This window comes from Acanthamoeba castellanii (assembly GCF_000313135.1).
Source record: "Acanthamoeba castellanii str. Neff unplaced genomic scaffold scf7180000084708, whole genome shotgun sequence".
In the NCBI taxonomy this organism is placed as follows: Eukaryota; Discosea; order Longamoebia; family Acanthamoebidae; genus Acanthamoeba; species Acanthamoeba castellanii.
This window is the reverse complement of record NW_004457620.1, coordinates 115,391-137,101: the sequence shown is the minus strand read 5'-3', so window position 1 is coordinate 137,101 and position 21,711 is coordinate 115,391. Positions and strand designations below refer to the sequence as shown.

Sequence of the window (21,711 nt, the reverse complement as noted above, 5' to 3'; positions counted from 1 at the left end):
AGGAGGGCAACATCGACATGCACAGAGAGCGGGAGTGTAGAACGATGTGTGGTGTTTATGCGCATCGCGAGCTGCACACGACGCGGCGAAAAGTACATTGCACGCGGCGGTGCGCCGGCATCAGCTGCCTCTCCGCCCAAAAGAAGCACGGCGGTGGTGGGTTGTTGTTGTTGTTGTTGTTAGGGGAAGGTTGAAGATGATGAAGATGAAGTCGTACGGGGAGAAAAATTGTCGGGCGAAGAGCAGCGGTCTCGTGGGCAGATGGATGGCCTCTATTTGTTGAGGAGGACGACCACGATGACCGTGACCACGGCGGCGATGATGCCGAGGAGGATGAGGCAGCAGATGAGCACCCACAACTTCTTCCACCGCGCGCTACACGCCAGCCTGTTCGCCTGTGCACCAATTCAAGAAGAAAATCAATTAAAATAAAATCACGTGTTGATACTCATGCAAGCATGAGCTTGAAGTAATGTGCTTGATGAAGAACCGAAATCAAGGACATGAAATGAAAAATCGGAGGGGTACGCACATCGGTAAGATCATCAATTCCCTTCTCGACTCGGATGTCAGAAACGACGACCTGTTCCTCCACAATGTCGAGCTGGTCGCGGCCCTCGTCCACGAGACCCTTGACGTCGCGCATCACATCCCGGAGGGCGCTCAGTTCACCTTCGATTTCGCGCATGTCGCGATTCCGCTCTTCGATGAGGGCGGCATCGGTGTCGTACGAGCTCACCCCGCTCACCGTCTGCTGCAGGAGGGGCTGCCTCAACGAGTCCCTCTGCGAATGTGTGCCGCCCTGTCGATACGCCATCTTGTCTTTCTCCTCCAACTCTTCGACCACAAAAATGAAGGCAATTTTTGTTAATTTCTCTCGAGAATATGATATAAACCAAAATTGGGGAGGGTGCCTTCTGGGGAGCACATGTGAGGTGGTACGCGTAGTGCCTGACACCTCGTTCACCAGTTTCTTAAGTGTGTGCATTGTCACCATGACACTTTTATTTTGTTGTTACCTGAGGCCTAGGCCAGTAGACACTTCCCAGGTCCGGTCTTGCCCGGGTCCTCGCGCGGTTCGCCAAAAAGCCAAATCTTCAGCTTCTTGTCCCTGTGGTGTTGTTGGCGATCGTCAGTCAGCCCGTTAGCAGTTGTTGGCCGCATGTGCTGCGTGCGTTCAGTGGAATCTCGGGTGAGGGCGGTGTCGTACGATGAGGCGGTGATCAACTGCGAGTCGTCGTACTGCAGGTCGGCCACTCTGCCATCACATTCAAGCAAACATGATTCAACACTTGACTATCTCAGATATATAAGATAGATAAATATAAGAAAAATCATATCCAACGGCAATGGAAGAAGAACGTTACCTTCGGCTGTGGGCCTTGAACTTGTTGATGCGCCTGGCCGTACACATGTCGTGCATCGCCACGATGCCCCGCATGTTGCCACTGACCACCTGCGCCCCCCCCCCAAAGACTCCAGTCAACCGACCGATCGCGATTGGCCCGCAGAAGGAGAAGAAGGGGGGATTTTTCAGAGTACCTTGTTTTGGTCGAATTGGATGGTCGACACGTAGTCGCCGATGGAGTGTGCCTTCTTCATCTTGCGGATGGTGACCACGCTCTCCACGGTGCGGGTGTCCCACACCTTGATCTTGGTATCGCCTCCCGTGCACATCAAGTAGTGCGGACCTCCCTGTCCGTCACGCAGCCACGCATCATCGACGCGACACGCACAGGTTTGCGGCACTGACGAGCATCGGGGGTGCGCAGAGTTTTTGTTTGGAGTGGAGCGCTTACTCTGAGGCACGACACCCACCCGCGGTGCGCCTTCTTTTCGGTCTTGAGGCACGCTCCGGTCTCAATGTCCCACAGCTTGACCGCTTTGTCCAGACTCCTGCGCCCCCCCCCCACACGTTAGTCCCACGACCCAAAAAGCCTGAACGTTGGTGCGTGTGTCGTGTCGTGTGTGCTGTCGCGCGTGTGTCGTTGGTCGTTGGTCGTGTGCGGTTACCCGGTGGCGAGGCAGTTGAGGTGGGGCAGGAGGTCCATGCAGACGATGGCCCGTTTGTGGGCGTCCTTCTTGGGGGTGCCGGATATGTCCATCACCGGCGCGCCCGTGCTGCTGGCTAGGTTCCACACCTTGACGGTCTTGTCCTTGGACCCGCTGAACACCACGCCCTCCTCCTGCCGCCAGGCCAGGCAGTACACCGACTGCGCGTGGCCCGACAGCACCGACGTACAACTCAGCTCCTCGAGATCCCACACCTGACACGACACACGACACACACGACACACACGACACACACGACACACACGACACACACGACACACACGACACACAACACACGACACGATACGCAACACGACACGTGAGAACACGGATTGGGTGGTGTGTGCGGTGGTGCGGTGGTACGCGGATGGTGTTGTCACTGCTGGCCGAGAGCAGCGTGGAGCTGGTGGCATCGGTGGTCCCGAGCAGGACGCGCGTGATCGAGTTCGCGTGGCCCCGGAGCACGGTGTCGGGCTGGAGCGGCACCAGCTTGTCCTTGTCTCGCTTCGACTCCCGTTGCTCCTCATCTGCAACCAACCAACCGATCTCAATCAGCGACACGACACACGACCAACGACACGCGCGACAGCACACACGACACGACACGACACACGGCATACGAAGTGAGTACTACCGAGGAGCGCGCGCGAGGCGACGGCGGCTTCGAGAGTGGCACGGCGCCAGAGGCCGATGGTCTTCTCGATCATGAGGTTGCCGATGTCCTCGATGCCCTTGTCGGGCAGGCTGGTGCCGGCCACGAGGAACCGGTCGTTGAACCGCACCGACGACATGTTCAGCTGATCGTTGGCCAGCGCGACCGTGGGCCGCCGCTTCTTGGCCCGCTTCCGGCGCGCCTTCGGTGTCTCCTCGCCCGTCTCGTCTCTTTGTTCGCGCACGCAGGCGTGAGGCACGATCGCACACACCACCGCACACGCACACGCACACGCACAACCGCACACACCGCACACGCACACGCACACAACCGCACACACACACACAAAGAGAGAGAAGAGAGAGAGAGAGAGAGAAGTGGAGACGAACAGGAGGGAGGCGTAGAGGGTGGCATCCTGCATCCAGTTGCGGTTCTCGATGAGGGACTTCTTGTAGTAGAGGGCCTTGTAGGAGTTGTCAGTGGCCATGAGGGTCGATTTCTTCACCTTGCCGTAGAACTTCTTGTCGCACAGAATCCTGTACACCAGCGTCACGCCACACGCCACACGCCACACGCCACGCGACACGACACACAGCAGCACGCGCCTGAGAAGAGTACCAAACACAGGCCAACACTGCGTACCTCCAGATGCTGAGCGCGCAGGAAAGAGAGACACAAGTGTGAGTCGATGCGCAACGACTCACATGGGCTCGAGGCGTTCACTGTCGGTTGTTTGGTTGGGGGGGGGTATGAACCTTGCGTCCTGTGTGAGAAGGTGCCAGCGCCCACAGACGAGCGAACACGCCAACAAGTCGGTGTCGGACAAGTATTGGAAGATGGACAGCCACACTTCATCTGGAAGTACGTCGTCGTCCTCTTCGGTAACAGATTGCCCTTCTTCCTCGTCTTCCATCTTTATTGCAGGTTGTTCTGTTTTTATTTTGTTTTTATAATAACAGAATTACTTTTTTTCGATGCTGCGCGATTTGTGCGCGACCTCTTTCTTTTGTTTTTCTGGGCGCAACGCCGGCAAAATCGGATTTTGTGTGGATCGATCAGCATCATCTGTCGTGCCCACAATGTCGTCGACGAAGAAGATGGACGCCTTCCTCACCAAGGATATCTCACAGATGAGCTATGAGGAGCTCGAAAAGGCCGCCCGCCACTACGGTCTCGATGAGCAGTCCAAGGTCGACCTCGTCCAGATTGACGGCCTGGTAGGGTTTCCTCACTGCATCATTAGCGCTTCTGCATTTACTTCTTTCTCAATTTAATTGCTGCGGTCGCAGTGGCGGCCCACATGAATGCCGATGTAGCGCAATGTTGACAATTTTCGTGTGATCGACCATGAATCAATGGGCAACAGGTTGTGCTCAAGATTATCAAGCACTGCCGTGAGAACCTGCCCGAGCTTGTGACCGGCCAGCTTCTGGGTCTCGATGTAAACTCCACCTTGGAGGTGACCAACAGCTTCCCTTTCCCTCAGCGCGAGGAGGAGGCTTCCGTCGACGAGGCCGAGTCGGGTGCCAAGTACTCGCTCGGTACGCGGCACATCTGCTCCCCCCCCCCCAATCGGCCAACAAATTGTTGCAAATTTGGCCCAATTCTGATCTAATTTTTTTACAACGCTTCGCAAAATCAGAAATGATGCGTCATCTCCGTGAGGTGAACGTGGATAACAACACAGTGGGCTGGTACACGTCCACGTACCTCTCTTCCTTCCTCTCGGAGTCTTTGATCCAGGACCAGTTCAACTACCAGACCACCATCAGCAAATGCGTGGTCGTGGTCTACGATCCCCTCAAGGTACTCTTCACTTCACTTCGAATCGATCCCTTTCTTTTTGGCCGCTCTTCTGTCTTTCTTGCTTGCTTAGCCTTTCCTTCTTTCTCTTTTCTTGCTTTGGCTCGTGTGGCCAGACCAACCAGGGCGAGCTGTCCCTCAAGGCCTACCGGCTGTCCGATGCCTTCATCACCCTCTACCAGAACGAGGACTTCACCGCTGCCAGGTAATCACCGCCACTCAACAGCGAGGGCTGTTTCGTGTGTGTGTCGTGTGTGCGCGCGTGCGTGCGGTACGTGCTTGTACGCTCGCTCACGGTAAACAACGCCTTGCTTCAACAATGCAGCATTGCCCGGGCCGGTCTCTCGTACAACACCATTTTTGAAGAAATCCCCATCAAGATCAGCAACATCTCCCTCGTCAAGGCCTTCCTCGCCGAGCTCGAGGACAACGATTTCCTGGATCGGGGCGCCGAGTTCGATCGTCTCTCGGACGTGTCGAGCGATGCCTTCTTGGAGAAGGGTAGGAACCACATCCTTTGACTTCACGTCACTTCTACTGCACTTCATCCTCTGCTTGCACTCCTTCTCATTTTCTCTCCCCGCTCCTACACCACATCAGGCATGAGGTACCTCATCAAGTCGATTGATGCGCTGGACAACGAGCAGAAGAAGTTCCAGAAGTTCCAGTACTACCAGAAGAACCAGAGACAGAGGAGGGTATGGCTTCAGCTTCTTCTCACTTCTTCTCACCTGCTCTTTTCTCTTCTTCTTTGTGATGAATTCCTCTTCTTTCACTTTGTTGCTAACGATACAACACACGAACACGCGAACATGAACATGAACAGGGAGAGGAGGAGGACAGCAGACCGCTGCCGCAGCCGCCGAGCCAGCTGGACAACCTGCTGATCACGGGCCGCGTGAACAACTACTGCGATCAGATCAACCAGTTTGTGGGACAGGGCTTCTCCAAGCTGTGCATGCTGCAGGGCCTGGTGCAGGGACAGGGTAAGGGCAAGGAAGACGAAACGACCACCACCAAGACCTCTGCCTAGAACGAGAAGACAAGAACAACAAATGCAACATGATCACCTCTTTCAACCCCTAAACACTCAGCAAAGGGTTGTGTGGCGTGTAGAGCCAATTCATTCGTAGCAATTACTGACATTCCAGGTAGAGCTTCTGTGTGGCGCGAACAGCCGAGCCGACGCAACAACCGCTACACGACGGTTTCAAGGAAAGACACCAGCGGAAAGCGAACGTTCAACAAAAGAGAGAGAGAGAAAGAGGTGCAAGAGAAAGGAAAGAGGATGGAGAAGAAGGAGGAGCCCATGCCCGTGTTTGAGCAAGAGTGCTCGTACGATGAGGAAAATGCGCTCCTCATCTGCAACATCAAGCCCATTCTTTTCAACTGTCGCGATCTTGCCACCGCCTCAACCTCGTACGTAGTGCCGGCGTTCAATGTTCTCCTTATGCTCCAAATCTCTCTTTAATTCAATCCTCCGCAAATCGTCCCACCAGGAAACGGCTGCAGGCAGGGCTCGTATGGCGCAGTGCTGCCACATGCCGCGGCTTTCCCGACGTCACCAAGGACGACGTGCACAAGATCCTCACGTACATTCCATTTCTTTTAAATCAAAATAGTTTATTTTAATTAAAATAATCGGCAATAAAAATAAAGCGAATAAATAAATCGGCGAAATAATTAGCGATAATAATTATATGTACCGCGCGGGTGGGCAGGTGGTGGATCAAGGGCGCACGCATTCGTACGATCGTCGACCTGCGCTCGCGAGGCGAGAAGAGGTACCCCCTACTCCGCTTGAGAGCCATCACGCCCATTGAGCTGGCCTGACCGCACGGCCACTGCAGAGCCGATCCGTTCGATATGCTGGTGGAGCGCGCCTTCCCCACAGTACAGGACAGCCGGATCATTGGCACTGCACGGTACATGCGCCCCGTGCTTCTGGTGGTGACCTCCACTTTTTGTACAACGTTCTCAATCGCCACACGACACACACACACACACACACACAACACGCACGCACACAACACACACGCGCACACACAGGCGAAAGCGATTCACTTGTAACCTTATGAACACCCGCATGATGCTGGAGGGCTTCCTTCTACCGTCTCCCAGCGATGTGAAGGTACGAAGCTCAGTGATGACGACGACGATGACGACGACGATGATAAAACTCACGCATGCGGTGCGGTGCGGTGCATGTGTTGTGTGCGATCAGAAAAAAGTCTTGCGTGCGTTCCTGCAGCCGGGTCCCACCTCGACGGGACGAAAGCACGCCGCGATGACCACCTTCGTGCAGGAGGTGATGAACCCCGGCGGGCTCACGCGCTACTCCATCCTGCTGCTCATCTTCTCCCAACCCACCCTTCTCAAGGTACGCCTTATATTATAATAAATCGAGCGACACACACACACACACATGCACACGTGTGCGGTCTTGGCAACGACACACGGCATGACACGACACGACACGCGCAGATCATGCGAATCTGCAGCGACCCGCGCAACCATCCGGTGCTGTTCCACTGTTCGTCGGGCAAGGATCGCACGGGCCTGATAGCGGCCCTCATCCTCGCCACCTGCGGTCTGAGCGACGAGGAGATCTTCGACGACTACGAGAAGTCGCAGACCTACCTCGCCCCCTGCATGCACCTCATCCAGATCGAAGGTGCCCACCACGCACTCCTCGTCGTCCCCTCCCCTGTTTCTCCTCCTGACCTTGTGCGTGTGCGGTGGTGCGTGTCGCGTGTCGCGTGCGGTGGTGTGTATTTCGTCGAAGACCGGAGCAAGGGACTGGACCCCGAGTTCGATGGCACCCCGCGCTACGTGATCAAGCGCACCTTCAAGTGGATTCGCAAGCTGTGGGGCACCATCGACCGATACCTCAACTACATCGGCTTCACCTACGTGTACGTCGACCACCATTGCCATCACCATTATCTTCATCATCATCATCATCATCTTCCATCGTCATCACCATCGCCATTGTCGACAACATCATCGGCCTGACTTGTGTGTGTGCTACAGTGAACAGAAAAGGCTGAGCCAGGTGATGTTGCACGGCAACAAGGAGCTCGAGACCTTCAAGCGGGAGGAGCAGCTCCTGCTGCACAACTTCCAGAGCCCGCGCCAGCAGCAGCAGCGCCACCCGCTGCGACCCGGTCTCCACACCCGCTCCCAGTCGCTGCCCAAGATCGACTTTGACCACCACCGCCTCGCCGCCACGTCGGCTGACGAGCGGGAGAGCAGCGACGAGAGCGCCCACGGCCATCGTCGTCGCACCGCGATACCGCGACGGACCACCACCGCCACCGCCCACGCGCGACCGACCCTGCACACCCTCGCTGCTGCCGGGTCGACGCGGTCGGACGACGACGAGGGCGAGGGCCTCACAGGCGACATTCTGCCGCCGATCGGCGACCTGTCGGAGCTCTTGGGCGAAGAAGGCCGGCGGCAGATCGCCGAGCTCCTCGCCGCGGAGCTGCGCGAGGAGGAAAAAGAGAAAGAGAAAGAGAAAGAGGCCAAGCCGGCGACGAGTTCGGCGTCGACAGCGCCGGCGCCGGTCGATGGTGGTGGTGGTGGGCTGCTGCCGACCACCGATCACCAGATGGAGCGCGAGCGGCAGGAGCAGGAGCAGCGGCTGATGGACCTCAAGGCGCGATTCCACCTGGCCTCGCCAGCGCCCCTCACCCGCAACAACGCCAACACCACGCCCGAGGAGGACGCCACCGATGGTGGTGGTGGCTCGGCGGCCACAGACACGGCCACGGCCACGACGACCACAACAACGACATCAACGGCGCTCGCGACCCACTTCCCGCTGCCCTCGTCTTCGCTCTTCGAGGGTGACAGCAGCAGCAGCGAGGAGGTCTTGCCCGACATGTCGCTGTCGTCGTCGGCATCGCACGACATCGCGGACATGGTGATGCTGCGCCGCGCGTCGCTCGCGCTGCCCGTCGCCCTCGCTGACGGCCACGCCCGAGAGCACGCCGCCCACCTCACTGCCGGCCTCGCTGGGGCCGTCGCCGCTCACCTCGCCATCGACCATGCGCCTCTCCTCGTCCTTCTCGTCTCTTCCCCTGTCACGAGGTGGTGCCCCCACCGCCGCCACCAAGCCCACCGCCAGGGATGTGTAGTTCTCTTCTTCCTTGCCAGTGAGGTGGCAAGAGAAGAACAAACAAGATTCACTGAAGCTCAGCACTTGAGCCAGCAAAGAGTTTGTCTGTAACTTTACACAACAAGCAAGTGGCAGCATGGCCAAGTTGCTTGAGGGAGGCATCTCCCCCATTGCCCTCCTGGCCCAGGAAGAGCAGCGGCAGGCAGAACAGAAGGCCGGTACCTCATGGTCGCCTCTCCTGAAGGAGGCCGTTGATGCCAAGGCTCGCAGCGCCCTCGAGCTCCACAACCAGGGCGAGGGCAGGGACACAAGTGGACCACTGGCGCAGCTGCCTCCAGAGCTCCTCCAGGCCCTCCTTGCCTTCCTTGACTATAGTACCAACCCCACCAAGGTGTTGTGTTTTGCTTTGTTTTTGTTTTTTTTTGTTTTGTATTTATCGAAATATTCTTACACGCGCGTGTAGCGCCAGTGTAGCTGACGATGCAGGGCCTGTGCTATTGTGCTATGGGGGGGGGGCTTGCAGAGTCTCTGTTGGTGCTCGGGCAGACGTGTGCTTGGCTGTATGGGGTGGTGATGGACCGCACCCTGGTCATGGCCAAGCTCCTCGATCGCTTGGGTGCAGTGGTACCGGCCAACGAGGGGGGGCAGTGGGGGCGAGGCGGCCCAGCGAGCGGCCTGCTGGGCGATGGTGTCCCGCAGCATGGCCCAGCACGCCGCGCGGCCGCCGCTCGCCGGGATCGCCGCCTTCGAAAAGGTGTTCCACCCGGACGCTCCCCGCATGGCCGTTTGCGCCTCCATTCGCCTCTTCCCTCTCCCCAAGGCACTATCTTCCTTCCGTACGTTTCTTGTGTGTGTGTGTGTGTGTGCGGTGTTGTGTGCGCACACACGCGACCAATTGTTGAACATAGATCGTGATGTTTATAGGAGATGAGCTGCCGGTGGTGATGGCTAGCGCGCTTAGTGATAAGGCGGTGGCCATACCGCCTGAGGTACCTGCTGCTGGTGCCGACATCAACCCGTTTGGCCGGGAGTGCGAGCCTGATGCCTGGGAGGACTGGAGCGAGCCGGCCACACGCCGGATTTCCTTCAGCAGGCTGGTTCCCGTCGCCTCCGTCGCCGACTTCGACAAGATCATTCGAGGTGCGTGCGTGCGTGAGCGTGCGTGCGTGTTTCCCTTTATGGACTTGGCGTCACTCAAAGACGATCATTCTTATTGTCTTTGCCACGCAGCCAACGAGACGATCAAGCTCTATTCAAAGACCAAGGTGGAAGTGTGCGTGCCATCGGCCCAGCACGCCCTTGGCGCCTTGGCCGCTCTGGTGGACTGCGACCAGATCTCTCTGTGGCACGAACCCTTCTTCGAGGTACTTCTTCCCCCTTCTCTTTTCTAAATAATGGAGCAGTTTTGTTGTTTTTTGTTGGCTTTGTGGTTCCCCACTCTCAACCTGTTCCACTGCAACGCATACAAAACTACCCAGAAAAGCGGCTACGCCGGGTGCAGGTTCCTGGTGGCGGGCGGAGGAAGTGGCGCGGTGGTGCAGTGGGAGTACTACTCCAACTTCTGCGGCGGCCTCTACGCCGGCTTCTCGTGCGGCATGGGCTGACATTCGCATCAGAGCCGAGTAGAAGGAGTAGAAGGAAGAGAAGAAGAGGTGTCGATTAGAGGGGTGAGCACGTGGAGGCTTGGCTGCTCTGTTTATACTGTTTCTGTTGTTGTATTTTTCCTCCGCTCCGACTCTTCCACACACCTCTACTTCTTAAGGCACAGGTTGGCGGTGAGCTCTTCAAGTGGAAGCATGTCCCTCTTGTCGATCAGCTTGAACTCGTCCACGAAGAAAAAGAAGTGCTGCAGAGAGAGAGAGAGAGAGAGAGAACATCAAACACGTTGGCTGTTCAGTATTCACGTCACGCGCATAGCAGTTGTAACGCAATGCTGAGCTAAGAAGAAGAAGAAGAATGGAGCCTGTACCTGGAAGCAGGTGTTGATGTGCGCCTCCTCGCCGAGGCCCCTGATCTTGTCGAAATGGTGATAGTACATGTGGGCGTAGACCCTGAACAACCGCTTGAGCACTTGCTTTATCGTGTCTCGGAAGTTCTTGGTGAAGGGAGCGTCTGTGGTGTGCATGCGCGCGAGGGTCATGTGGGTCAGCAGATCTATGCAGCCCAACGAACAACAGCTGCGCGTAGGATAAGGCCTTTGGGGGGCAAGAGGGGCACAAACCAGGCTGGACGGGGAAGATGTTTTCATCATCGATGAGGCCTTGAATCCATGTGAAGAGCTTCTCCACGTACTCAGGCGCAGACAACTTCACAGGTCTCTTTGAACCATCTTCCGCCCAGAGGTATTCGAATCTAAGAGAAATGGAAGAAGAAGAAGACAATTAGCAAGATGTGTCATTCCAGATTGAACTCGTAGCGCAAGCTGAGCGATTCGTTCTTCTCGAGATCTCAGTTCGAGATGGCGTACTTGGGTCCAGCGGTCATGATGCGACAGGTCTGGGGAGTGCAGAATTCGCCAATGCTTCCGTACAAAATGTTCACATGATTGAAGAAATCCACCGCTACATGACACGACACAAATGAGAAAGAATTGGAGGGGAGATTGAGAATGGAGATGTGATCCTGTTCGCGAACGAAGTATATTTGAATTGAGGAATGGGGAAAAGAAAGGAGGGGCGACGTACTGTGTACAGCGAGCCACTCGTCAAGATGTTCCTTGTCAGGGCACAGGACGGCCGCCTTGAGGTCGCCCATGTTCTTCAGCGTCTTGCGCGACTTCTTGTGTAGTTCGTAGTCTGCCTGCATCTTCTCCTTTCTCACCTTCTAATCCTCGTCTCCTGTTCTATCTTCTTCCTTCAACAGCGCACCACTCACCCTCCAGAGGTTTGGTGATGATCCAAAATCGATTTGTATCTGAATGGGCTCACGCAAACCAGTTTGTTGTTGGGGCAACCCAATTCACTTTTGTGGCAAATGTGAAGCCGCCACGGCCGGATTCGATCTCAGCTACCAATTTTAATTTAAAATCACAATAAAAAATGCATTTCATTCTTCGAAACTGCCTGAACTAAAGTTGTATTTTTTCCACCACAGATCAACAACATGAGCACGGTTCGTACCCATCTCGCTTCTTCAGCATCTGCATGTGATGTAAAGATCTGTTAAGACGGTTCACTACAAGAAATCTTACAATAATCAAATGGCGATTTTCGCAATATCTCTAATTGACGAGTTTGTGGCGCTCGTTGCAGGAGGAGAGCAAGAAGGATTGGTCGAAGATGACGGTGGACCAGCTGCGCACGGAGCTGCGCGCACGCGGTCTGAGCGCGACTGGGCGCAAGGCCGACCTGGTGGCCCGCCTCGAGAACGGCGGCAACGGCAACGCCTCGCCCGCCACCGCGACGAGGGCAGCCACCCCGAGAAAGGCCGCCGGCAAGCGCAAGCAGAAGGAGGCCGACGAAGAAGATGACGAAGACGACGATGACGAAGAGAGCGAGAAAAAGGAGAAAAAAGTCTTCCAAGGACTCCTCCGACTCCTCCTCCGAAGAAGAAGAAGAGGAAAAGAAGCCCAAGGCCAAGAAGAGCAAGAAGACGGCCGCGACAGTACTCCTTCTCTTTCTCTTTTCTCTTCTTTCTTTCTTTCTTTTTTTGCTCATTCGCTCTTCCGCGCCGGCAGCCCGCGGCCGCGGCCTGGGTCCCCAACGAGAAGGGCAACTGGGCGCCGCCCGTCACCGACGACGACTCGTACGGCAGCCCACACCCTCATCGCAGCGCCTCCTTCTTACCCTGGCTCGTGTCGTGTGTTGTGTCGTGTCGTGTGCGTGTGCGTGTGTCGTGTGTCTTGTCGTGCTACGCGCACAGTAAGTTCATGAAGCTCATTTCGTGGAACTTGAACGGGCTCAACGCGGTACACAAGAAGGGCCACCTGGTCAAGTACGTGCGCGACGAGGACCCGGACGTGATCTGCTTCCAGGAAACCAAGACCCAGACCTCGACCGCCATCGCCCAGCTCCTGGGCAACGACTACCCGCACGAGTACTGGAACCACTCCGTCAACAAGCTGGGCTACGCCGGCACCGCGTACGCCGCCCGCCCTTTGGTCCACAACAACGTTTCTTAAGATGGCTGCTGACGTGTGTGATTATTTCTATTTCTATTTATTTGCGCCACGTCAGCACGTTTTCGAAGGTCAAGCCAGTGAGCGTGACGTACGGCATCGGGATTGCGGAGCACGACGGCGAGGGCCGCGTGATCACGACCGAGTTCGACCGCTTCTACCTGGTCAACACCTACATCCCCAACGCCGGCCAGAAACTCGAGCGGTACGCAGGTCCCCAACAACAACGAAGCCCAAAGCTGGTTCGCAACCGGTTTTATGATCAGTGTAGACGCTTTTACACACACACGACACATTGCTATGAACATATGAATGCAACAGGCTCGGGTACCGACAGGAGTGGAACAAGGACTTCCTGGCCTATCTCAAGAATTTGGAGCAGACCAAGCCCGTCGTGTGGTGCGGCGATCTCAACGTACGTGCACCCGACCACGATTTATTCCATATCTCCAGGATAAATAATAACAATACATTCTACAACAACAATAATAATAATGTGATTGTGTATTTATCGTTATCCCTCCACGTGGTGCAGGTGGCTCACCACGACATCGACATCGCCAACCCCAAGACCAACGTACGCGATTCACCCCTATCCCCCCCCTCCGGGGCATGCTGAGCCTTCTTCTTGTGTTGGTCTCACTCTCGATTTCTTGATCGATCGTGTAAATGCAGCAAAAGACGGCGGGCTTCACCAAGGAGGAGAGGCGCGACTTCGGCCAGCTGCTCGAGAGCGGCTTCGTCGACACTGTACGGCGTCCCCCTCCCCCCCGCCGCTCGTTCCACCTTCATCGCCGTGGAATGCAAGGCAGTTTAGGTGGTCACTCACCATCGCACGTGTTTTGGAGCAGTTCCGGCACCAGAACCCGGACCTGCAGCAGTTCACCTACTGGTCCAATCGCTTCAACTGCCGCGCCAAGAACCTCGGTTCGTCGATTATTTTTATGATTATTTTTATGATTATTATTAATCAATAATTATGAATAATAACAATCAATGTTGGCGTGATGATGGAACTTCAGGATGGCGGCTGGACTACTTTGTCGTCTCCAAGGACTTCCTGCCCGAGTGCGACAAGTCGTTCGTGCGACCCAACGCCCTCGGCTCCGACCACTGCCCCATCGGCCTCCTCGTGCGCAAGGCCGAGTAGTCAAGGTGAACTGAACTGTTTCTTTTGTTCTGCCGTTATTATGCCATTTCATTCCAACAGCGTTGTTGTGCCATTTTTTGGGGAGTGGCCGAAATTTAAACAGTGAGCCAATGAAAAACTCCGCCAACAAGTGCGGGAATAGGCGTGTGTGGTCGACATTATTTGTGTTCGCTGCCCGGGCGGCAAGGACGAGGCAACCAGGCGGGGGTGCATGGTGGAGAAGTCTCCCAATCGCTCATCGAAATGCCAACAGACGCTGGGCGGAGGCTCAAGTTCAAGGCGGCACGACCGTTCAAAACAGCGCACCCAACCGCTCGACGTTTTATTTGAAACAACACACCCCGCACAAGCAAGCAGACAAGCAAGAAGAGATGGCCACGCAGGAATCGCTCACCAAGGATGACCTCACCCACATGCACCAGGGCTCCGGTCAGTCCATCGGCGGCACCAAGATGATGCAGGGCGAGGGCGAGCGTACGCCCCCCCCCAATCCCTATAAAAACGCCGCGACAGTTCTGTTCATACTTACATGATGGGGGGGGGGCTCTACAGAGGAGCCGCACAAGCACGCCAAGCAAGGACGCAACAGGGAGCTCGGTCAGGACAAGGAGCAGTCCATGGCCAAGGGCAAGCACCCGGGCATGGGCGACCGGCCCGACATCCACGGCGACACTGGCGAGGGCATCGCCGCGTAGCCCCCCCCCAAAGGGCTTTTCGGTCGGTAGCCCCAGCAGCTCACTTGTGTGTTGTGCAGCCAGAATTTGGGCGGCGAGCAATGGCAGAAGGAGGGCAAGGGTTCAAAGGTGGTCGGCGGAGGACGGCCCGAGGTCAACTTCTGATGGTCAGGCAACTGATGAGGATGAATGCACGTTATGTGTAGGAAACAACTCTACAACGCGCAATGCAACGCACACGAGTTTCTCATCAGAAGCTGGTGAGCCAGGACAAGTCGGTGTTGCCAGGCGTGTGGCGATGCTCAGGCCTGAGAGGGTGCAAGTGAGTCCAAAGTACAGTGATGAGCAAGAAAAGGGTGATGATGGGGGGTAGGGACCGTGTTCGTTGTAGAGCTCCTGGGTGACGGTCCCTCCGGCAGCCGCGCGCAGCTGCTGACCACCGACCAACGCCCCATCCACGCCCTATCCGTTCGTAACGATCTTCACCTTGCCGCCCAGCTCGTCTGCAGCACCGCACGGGAAGACGCACGGTACACACAACAGGAGCGACATTGAGAGTGGTGGCACACCACACGCAACACGTGGCGCCGTACCGTACCACCAGTGCTGGCTGGAGATGGTGGCACGCACTCGAGCAGCTGCGGCTGGAAGAGCGGTTCCACGCAGTCAAACCGCTCACTCCCCACCACCACCTGGCACCGGCTCGCGCGCGCAGTTGCGCAGCTGTCGCGCGGCAACCTAGAGGTCACGCTCTGGCGCTAGCGAACAGATATCTGTTCACGCGCGGGCGTGTGTGTGCGTCTGTGTGTGCGTCTGTGCGTGCGCGTGCGGTGTGTGAGATGTGAAATTTGCAATCTTGAACATCTGGTGAGTTGAAGGGCACCACTAACGGCGGTCCTGTCGGCTCCATTCAAGTAGCTGCCAGGCTGCTGCGTCAGGAGGTGGAAGAGGTGGTCCGTGAGCTGTTGTGGCTGTGTGACGGAAAATAAGATAAAAATGGTGATTCGCCCAATGACCATCTTTCTTTTTCACCCAAAACAAGAGAGGAAGCTGACGATGAGTGATCATGAAGAGAGCAGCACAGGGAAACAACAATTCAGCCCCATCAGCCACCCTCCCTCCCTCTCCCCTGACCGCACCCACGTCCCACGTCCACCCCCCTTTCCATTTTTCCACTTCTTTTAGAATTGTGTTTTTATTTTTATTTTTATTTTTATTTATTTATTTATTTATTTATTTTTTGCTCTGCCAAACCTAAAGCGAAGGCGCCCACCACAGGACCGAGACGCGTCGACCTGGGCGATGTTGGGGCGCCCAATGCCGACCGCATAGAGGCGTGGGTGGTGGACGAGGTGCTCACAGCCGACGAGTGCAGCCACTACATCGACCAGGCCGAGCGCGTGGGCCTCGCCAGTCTCGAGACCGTCTTCCCGCAGGCTTACCGCAGCTCCGACCGTCTCCTCACCCTCGCCCCACCGCACATTGTACGCGGCCTCTTCGCCCGGCTCCTGCCCGCCCTCGATCGCCGTGGTACGCCTAGGCTAGCCCAGCCACTTTTTTTAATTCAGATTTGGTAATGCGTTGTGTGTCGTTGGTCGTGTCGTTGGTCGTGTCGTGTGTGCGTGTCGTGTGGCGTGTGGCGTGTGGCGTGTGTGGCGTGTTCAGATTTGCTGTGGAATCCGATGGGGCCAGGCACGGAAGGCGTGTGGTTGCCGTGCAGCCTCAACGAATGCTTCAAGATCGGCCGCTATCGCCCCGGTGCGTAGTAGCGTCCATTTTCCACCAACATGGGCCACCAACCACAGAGGGCAGTGTTCGATAGCGCACAAGCTCGGGAACTGAGAAACGACTGATTAATCGATTGATTGCGCAGGGTGCCACTTCAGCGCGCACATGGACGGGCCGTGGGTGCCGAGCGCACACGAGGCCAGCATCTTCACCGTGCTCATCTACCTCAACGACGCCACCACGTCGCCCGCCTGCCACGGCGGACAGACTAACTTCCTCGCAGCTGCCGCCGCCCACGCACCTGATGGCGCCAGCCCGCATGCGGCGCCACGTGACGACGACCGGGTGGTGCGGCGGTCGGTGACTCCCAAGGTCGGACGCGCGCTGGTCTTCAAGCACGACCTCCTCCACGAGGCACTTCACCCCAACCACCGCCCACTTCCACTTCATTCTATGTATTCACGATACGACGACACGACACGACACGACACGACCAACGACACAGGGGGCTCGGCTGGCGGAGGGGGTGAAGTACGTGCTGCGCACGGAGCTCATCTTCAGGCGCGTCGACTCTCCGCTCACGCCGCGACACGTGTCGTCGGCTGACGAGTCGGCGTGGCGCCGCATCGTCGCCCTCTACGACCAATCCGAGGTACCACCCACACACGCACAACGTGGCCGCTTCCTTCTCCCAGTCGACAAGTATGATCACATTCCAATGCGTCGCGTGCCCGACATTCCACACACAACAGGAGCTGTTGCGAGAGGGCGACACGGAGGGCTTTGTCGAGGCCTATCTCGCCGCCATCGAGCTCCAGCAGCAGCGGACCAGCGACAATGTCCATCACCGCGTCGGCAATGGTGTCGACGGCGATGACGTCGCCGCGCGCGGCTTGTTCACGGCGCTGCCGGCCGAGGTCGTGTGGCGCGTGACGAGCCGCCTGGGCGCGGGCGATGTCGCGCGGCTGATGTGCGCCGCCGACAAGCGGCTCTACCGCCTCTTGCGCGTCGATTCCTCGTGGCGCGCCTTCTATTTCCGTCGACTCGGGCTCAACTACAGCGAGCGCATCCACCGCCGCGCTCTGCATGACGACTCTGACACCGCAGAGGAGCTGGAGGACGAGGCGATGCAGCTGCGCTTCGACTGGTACGACCTGTGCCGCCGCCACAGCCGCAGACGCGGCGGACCCACCACCTCAGGCGCGCCACGTGTCGCCACGTCAGCAGCGCCGATGATGATGATGAAGAAGTGCGTCCAATCGGTCGACGACAGCGTGAAGCGGTCACACGTGGCCGACGAGGCGCACGATCTACATCCCATGCGCCACGCAACTATGCCGTCGTCGCCGATGTCGACTAGTACGGTCCACCGTCGCGAGACCACCACTACCACCGGCGGCGGGCTGCCGTTTCGGTGGATGCTGGGGGACGTCGGCGGGGACGTCGTGACGCCACAGGCGGACTACAGGCAGGAGGACGTCTCCTATATCGTGTTGGACAATGGCGGCCACACCGTCAAAGCCGGTACCTCTCGTTTCTTTCGTGTGCGTCGTGCGTCGTGCGTCGTGCGTCGTGCGTCGTGCGTCGTGTGTCGTGTGTCGTGTGCCTCAAAGGGGCGGGGTGGATGCTTCCAGGGTTTGGAGGAGATGACGCGCCCCGGTCGCGCATTCCGGCGGTGGTGGGCTACCCGCGACACAGTCACTCGGTGCCGGTGGGCATGGGCATCAAGTGGTTCTACGTGGGCGACGAAGTCATCGCCAAGCGGGGCATCCTCCGCCAAGAGATCCCCGTACTTACAGCCCCCCCCCCAATCCTCTGTATTGGTCAGCCAATGTTAAACCAACCAATCAATTGGTTGTATCGCAGATGCACAATCGGACCATCCTTAACTTCGACGCCATGGAACGCGTCTGGTACGCTCCTGATTTTATTTTAAAGCGTTGTTTTATATTTTAATAAGAAAGAGAAACAACAACAACAACAACAACGCGACAGGCACCATACGTTCTACAACGAGCTGCGGGTAGCGCCAGAGGAGCATCCGCTGGTGATGAGCCACACATCGTTCACGCCGCAGGCACACCTTGAAAAGATGCTCCAGATCGCCATGGAGACTTTCAACGTGCCCGCCTTCTTCTCCGCCAACCAGGTTCGTCCATCTTATTCTCTTGACTCCTCATAGTTGATTTTATTGTTGCTAACATCCCTTACAATACGTTTCATACACTTGAATTCAAAACAGCAAGTGTTGGCTAGCGTGTGGCTAGGGAAGAAGACGGCCCTCGTGGTCGACATCGGTGTTCATGACACCCACATCGTGCCCGTCGTTCAAGGTCCTTCTGCACCGCCCTCCTGCCCAAACCCAAACCCAAACCCAAACCCAAACCCAAACCCAAATCCAAACCAACAACGAAACAGGAAGGGTGCTGGAGCAGGGCGTGGTGCGGCTGCCTTGCCTCGGCGGCGGGATGCTCACAGACCACCTCCTCCACCTCCTGACGCAGCAGCCCGGCAGCTCATTCGAGGAGAGCGGAGTCTACAGGGGCGTCGCCAATGGTACCCGTCAACAGCTCACCCACATTTCTTTCTCGCGATTAAGAATCTCACACACACCTTGCACACGTGTGGCACGCACCGCACACGCACGCACCGCACACGCACGCACATAGAAATGAAGCACGCGTTGGGATTCTGTTCGCTGGCGCCAGAGCGTGACCGCGAGGTTGCCGCGCGACAGCTGCGCGACGGCGCGCGCGAGCCGGTGCCGTTCTTCGAGTGTACGCGCGTGCGGGGCACCTATCTCGACGTGCTGCCCAGCGAGCTGCTGGTGCTGATCGACAGGTCGGTGCAGCACCACCGCATCGTTCGCCCCTACTCCATGCCCGACGGTACACGACACACGACACACGACCCGACCACGACACACGACACACGACACACGACACACGACACACTTACTTGAACTTGATGGCATTGTGCAGAGAGCAAAGTGGTGGTGGGGAGTGAGCGGTTTGCCTGCGTGGAACCGCTCTTCCAACCGCAGCTGCTCGACTGGGTGGTGGCCACCAAGCACAAGTTTATGTACCGGTGGTGTGGTACGACGCCCCGCGGTATTTGCATTGTGTGGCTCCCCGTGTTCGTGTGGCATGTGGCATGTTGTCGTGTGTCGTGCGTTTCGAGTACGATTGAGCGACTCACTGCTCGCGCGCATGTGCAACGCAGACGAGGTGAACGAGGCGAGGAAGGGCATGCACGAGGGCCTGGCCCATAGCATCGACTCCTTCAAAGACGCCCCCGACCTCCAGTTAACCCACTCCCGCCTCCTTGTAATTTAATTGGCAAGCTGACGTGTACGTTCGCGCATATGTTGTGCCAATACATCTCACGAATAGGGAGCAGCTGTGCGGGAATATCGTGATCACAGGCGGGAGCGCACAGATCAGCGGACTGGCGCCGCGCCTCCACAGCGAACTCGTCGCGCTCCTGCCTACTGGTTCGGCCCCCCGCCCAAACCCACCTACTCATTACAAATGAGCACATCAATTCCCCTGCGCTGCTGTGCTGATGGACGGTGACGATGACGACAACTTGGTGTGGAGGGACTCAGAGCTGGGCGGCAAGGTGAAGATCGTTGCGAGCGGGGAGGGCGTGGATGGGGCGTGGCTCGGCGGCTCGGTGGTCAGCAGCTGCACGCAGCTGCAGGAGGCACTCATCACCCAGGAGCTCTACAACGAACACGGTCCCTACCCCCATCACCACCCGTTCTTCATTTCTTTCTTTTTCTTTTGAAATTGATTCAAGAACTCACCATTACTCCCGAATCATTGTGGTGGGGGAGGTGACTGTTGTTAGGACCAAGCATCGCCACAGGCCTGGCCAACACCGACTTCTCCTGGCTCACCAGCAACTGATGAGCTGGAGGACTATCGTTACTTCAGCCACGGGTGTTGCAGCATTCGAGTGCAAAAGGTGGACCAGTAAAATGGAGTTGGATAAAAATGTATGGCTGCCCAGTAAAGAGCACTCTCTAACAAGCAGCACACCACCCAACGTTTCTCTCGTTTCGCGGAGTGTGCAGCCTTGCTGGATGTCTTAGCTCGCGAGGGTGCGGTCACCTCCAGAAGGTTGCCAGCGAGGACGGGTCGAGCGCTGCTGTGGGCGGAACGCTCCCTGTCCCGCACGAGCTGCTTCACACGCGCTATCGGATGGCTCGACCTCGAGGGTTGCGGTCGGTCCTTGCCTTTTGCTGACGTGGCAGATTGCTATCTGTTCGTTTTTTAAACGAATAGATTGAAAATACCATCAAGACGACTAAATTCAGAACACAGCGCAGATGGAAGGACAGGGTTATGGCTACCCACAGCAGGATCAGAGCCTTCAATTCTTCCCCACGAGCTACAGCGATGACGATGGCATGTCGGGAGGAGGTGGATTCGACTTCAATGCTGCAGGGGCTGAGGGCTCTGGTCAATTCATGAGCCAACCCCTGGGCTTGAGCTCGAGTGGGCACATGGAGGGAAACACCAGCGGATTCGAAGATGAGCCACCACTTCTCGAAGGTATGCCAATTGAATCACTTTTTGAAGGGATCGATTTTGATCTTATAAGGCAGCGTTATGCTGATCTTCATCCTCATCTTCTTGGCGAGCGCAGAGCTGGGCATCAATCTTACGCACATTCGAGTGAAAACGCTGGCCGTGCTCAATCCTATGTCACGCCTCGATGCAGAGATCATCGGTGACCGCGACTTGGCCGGACCCATCATGTTCTGCCTCCTCCTGGGTGCCATCCTTTTGCTGGTACACCTCCTCCCTCCATCTTTTTCTTTGCCGAGCCCTGGGCTCTGTTGTGAGTCGCTGACGCTTCTCGGTCGCAGTCGGGCAAGGTGCACTTTGGCTACATCTACGGCATCGGCGTGCTGGGCTGCCTGGGCGTCTACGTGATGATGAACCTGCTGAGCGAGCGGGGCATCGACATCTACAAGACGGCCAGCATCCTGGGCTACTGCCTCCTGCCGGTGATCGGCCTCGCCGGCCTGTCCATCTTCATCCGCATGAACTCGATCGTCGGCTACGTACTGGCCGTCGTGTGCATCGGCTGGTGCACCCACTCGGCCGCGCTCATGTTCGTGACCCTGCTCACCATGAAGGACCAGCACATCCTCGTCGCCTACCCCATCGGCCTCCTCTACGCCTGCTTCGCGCTCATCTCCGTCTTCTGAGGCCTTCCTCTTCCTCTTCTTGTCAATACACCACACAAAATATAAAAAAAACAAACTCCAAAACACATTTCGAGTTTGGCAAATAATTACGAATTATAGGGCGATTTCATTCTTTTTTGAGGCTACGCGACACCGAACACCGAGAAGAATCTGGTGGCGAACGTGATCTGAAAAAAGGCAACACAAAGATC

At 57.0% G+C, this 21,711-nt stretch overlaps 11 protein-coding genes across 11 annotated transcripts; 8 read left to right on the top strand and 3 right to left on the bottom strand.

The window, feature by feature from the left end:
• Positions 1-272: 272 nt before the first annotated feature.
• On the bottom strand, positions 273-817 carry ACA1_142320 (uncharacterized protein; the record flags this gene model as incomplete). Its single annotated transcript, XM_004349579.1, has 2 exons — positions 273-395; positions 533-817. The coding sequence occupies 2 exons, from the start codon at positions 815-817 to the stop codon at positions 273-275; spliced, it is 408 nt and encodes a 135-aa protein (XP_004349629.1).
• Positions 818-1,026: 209 nt separating this feature from the next.
• On the bottom strand, positions 1,027-3,617 carry ACA1_142310 (WD domain, Gbeta repeat-containing protein; the record flags this gene model as incomplete). The annotated part of the gene is made up of 10 exons (XM_004349578.1): positions 1,027-1,258; positions 1,368-1,456; positions 1,543-1,695; positions 1,800-1,896; positions 2,014-2,267; positions 2,416-2,579; positions 2,684-2,934; positions 3,094-3,240; positions 3,347-3,355; positions 3,514-3,617. The coding sequence occupies 10 exons, from the start codon at positions 3,615-3,617 to the stop codon at positions 1,027-1,029; spliced, it is 1,500 nt and encodes a 499-aa protein (XP_004349628.1).
• Positions 3,618-3,801: 184 nt separating this feature from the next.
• ACA1_142300 lies at positions 3,802-5,540 on the top strand (the record flags this gene model as incomplete). The annotated part of the gene is made up of 7 exons (XM_004349577.1): positions 3,802-3,921; positions 4,071-4,245; positions 4,347-4,510; positions 4,624-4,712; positions 4,833-5,008; positions 5,108-5,205; positions 5,334-5,540. The coding sequence occupies 7 exons, from the start codon at positions 3,802-3,804 to the stop codon at positions 5,538-5,540; spliced, it is 1,029 nt and encodes a 342-aa protein (XP_004349627.1).
• Positions 5,541-5,795: 255 nt separating this feature from the next.
• On the top strand, positions 5,796-8,649 carry ACA1_142290 (uncharacterized protein; the record flags this gene model as incomplete). Its single annotated transcript, XM_004349576.1, has 10 exons — positions 5,796-5,926; positions 6,007-6,099; positions 6,229-6,291; positions 6,358-6,432; positions 6,557-6,638; positions 6,759-6,887; positions 6,992-7,181; positions 7,293-7,422; positions 7,541-8,605; positions 8,640-8,649. 10 exons carry the CDS (start codon positions 5,796-5,798, stop codon positions 8,647-8,649), a joined length of 1,968 nt encoding a protein of 655 aa, XP_004349626.1.
• Positions 8,650-8,766: 117 nt separating this feature from the next.
• ACA1_142280 (uncharacterized protein) lies at positions 8,767-10,234 on the top strand (the record flags this gene model as incomplete). The annotated part of the gene is made up of 6 exons (XM_004349575.1): positions 8,767-9,004; positions 9,154-9,254; positions 9,298-9,466; positions 9,555-9,770; positions 9,861-9,994; positions 10,109-10,234. The coding sequence occupies 6 exons, from the start codon at positions 8,767-8,769 to the stop codon at positions 10,232-10,234; spliced, it is 984 nt and encodes a 327-aa protein (XP_004349625.1).
• A 146-nt stretch (positions 10,235-10,380) lies between these two features.
• ACA1_142270 (mob as tumor suppressorlike protein) lies at positions 10,381-11,435 on the bottom strand (the record flags this gene model as incomplete). The annotated part of the gene is made up of 5 exons (XM_004349574.1): positions 10,381-10,476; positions 10,600-10,742; positions 10,852-10,982; positions 11,098-11,191; positions 11,315-11,435. The coding sequence occupies 5 exons, from the start codon at positions 11,433-11,435 to the stop codon at positions 10,381-10,383; spliced, it is 585 nt and encodes a 194-aa protein (XP_004349624.1).
• Positions 11,436-12,095: 660 nt separating this feature from the next.
• Positions 12,096-13,897, top strand: ACA1_142260 (exodeoxyribonuclease III, putative; the record flags this gene model as incomplete). The annotated part of the gene is made up of 9 exons (XM_004349573.1): positions 12,096-12,233; positions 12,340-12,374; positions 12,492-12,710; positions 12,806-12,952; positions 13,069-13,162; positions 13,283-13,324; positions 13,423-13,497; positions 13,599-13,674; positions 13,770-13,897. 9 exons carry the CDS (start codon positions 12,096-12,098, stop codon positions 13,895-13,897), a joined length of 954 nt encoding a protein of 317 aa, XP_004349623.1.
• A 371-nt stretch (positions 13,898-14,268) lies between these two features.
• On the top strand, positions 14,269-14,736 carry ACA1_142250 (uncharacterized protein; the record flags this gene model as incomplete). The annotated part of the gene is made up of 3 exons (XM_004349572.1): positions 14,269-14,371; positions 14,450-14,588; positions 14,652-14,736. 3 exons carry the CDS (start codon positions 14,269-14,271, stop codon positions 14,734-14,736), a joined length of 327 nt encoding a protein of 108 aa, XP_004349622.1.
• An 891-nt stretch (positions 14,737-15,627) lies between these two features.
• ACA1_142240 (actin subfamily protein) lies at positions 15,628-19,634 on the top strand (the record flags this gene model as incomplete). The annotated part of the gene is made up of 14 exons (XM_004349571.1): positions 15,628-15,631; positions 15,832-16,101; positions 16,237-16,329; positions 16,445-16,647; positions 16,805-16,951; positions 17,052-17,823; positions 17,934-18,088; positions 18,166-18,212; positions 18,295-18,448; positions 18,542-18,632; positions 18,718-18,855; positions 18,969-19,187; positions 19,281-19,394; positions 19,522-19,634. 14 exons carry the CDS (start codon positions 15,628-15,630, stop codon positions 19,632-19,634), a joined length of 2,520 nt encoding a protein of 839 aa, XP_004349621.1.
• A 229-nt stretch (positions 19,635-19,863) lies between these two features.
• Positions 19,864-20,210, top strand: ACA1_142230 (uncharacterized protein; the record flags this gene model as incomplete). The annotated part of the gene is made up of 2 exons (XM_004349570.1): positions 19,864-20,038; positions 20,170-20,210. 2 exons carry the CDS (start codon positions 19,864-19,866, stop codon positions 20,208-20,210), a joined length of 216 nt encoding a protein of 71 aa, XP_004349620.1.
• Positions 20,211-20,632: 422 nt separating this feature from the next.
• Positions 20,633-21,520, top strand: ACA1_142220 (Yip1 domain family, member 5, putative; the record flags this gene model as incomplete). The annotated part of the gene is made up of 3 exons (XM_004349569.1): positions 20,633-20,858; positions 20,953-21,098; positions 21,176-21,520. The coding sequence occupies 3 exons, from the start codon at positions 20,633-20,635 to the stop codon at positions 21,518-21,520; spliced, it is 717 nt and encodes a 238-aa protein (XP_004349619.1).
• Positions 21,521-21,711: the final 191 nt, after the last annotated feature.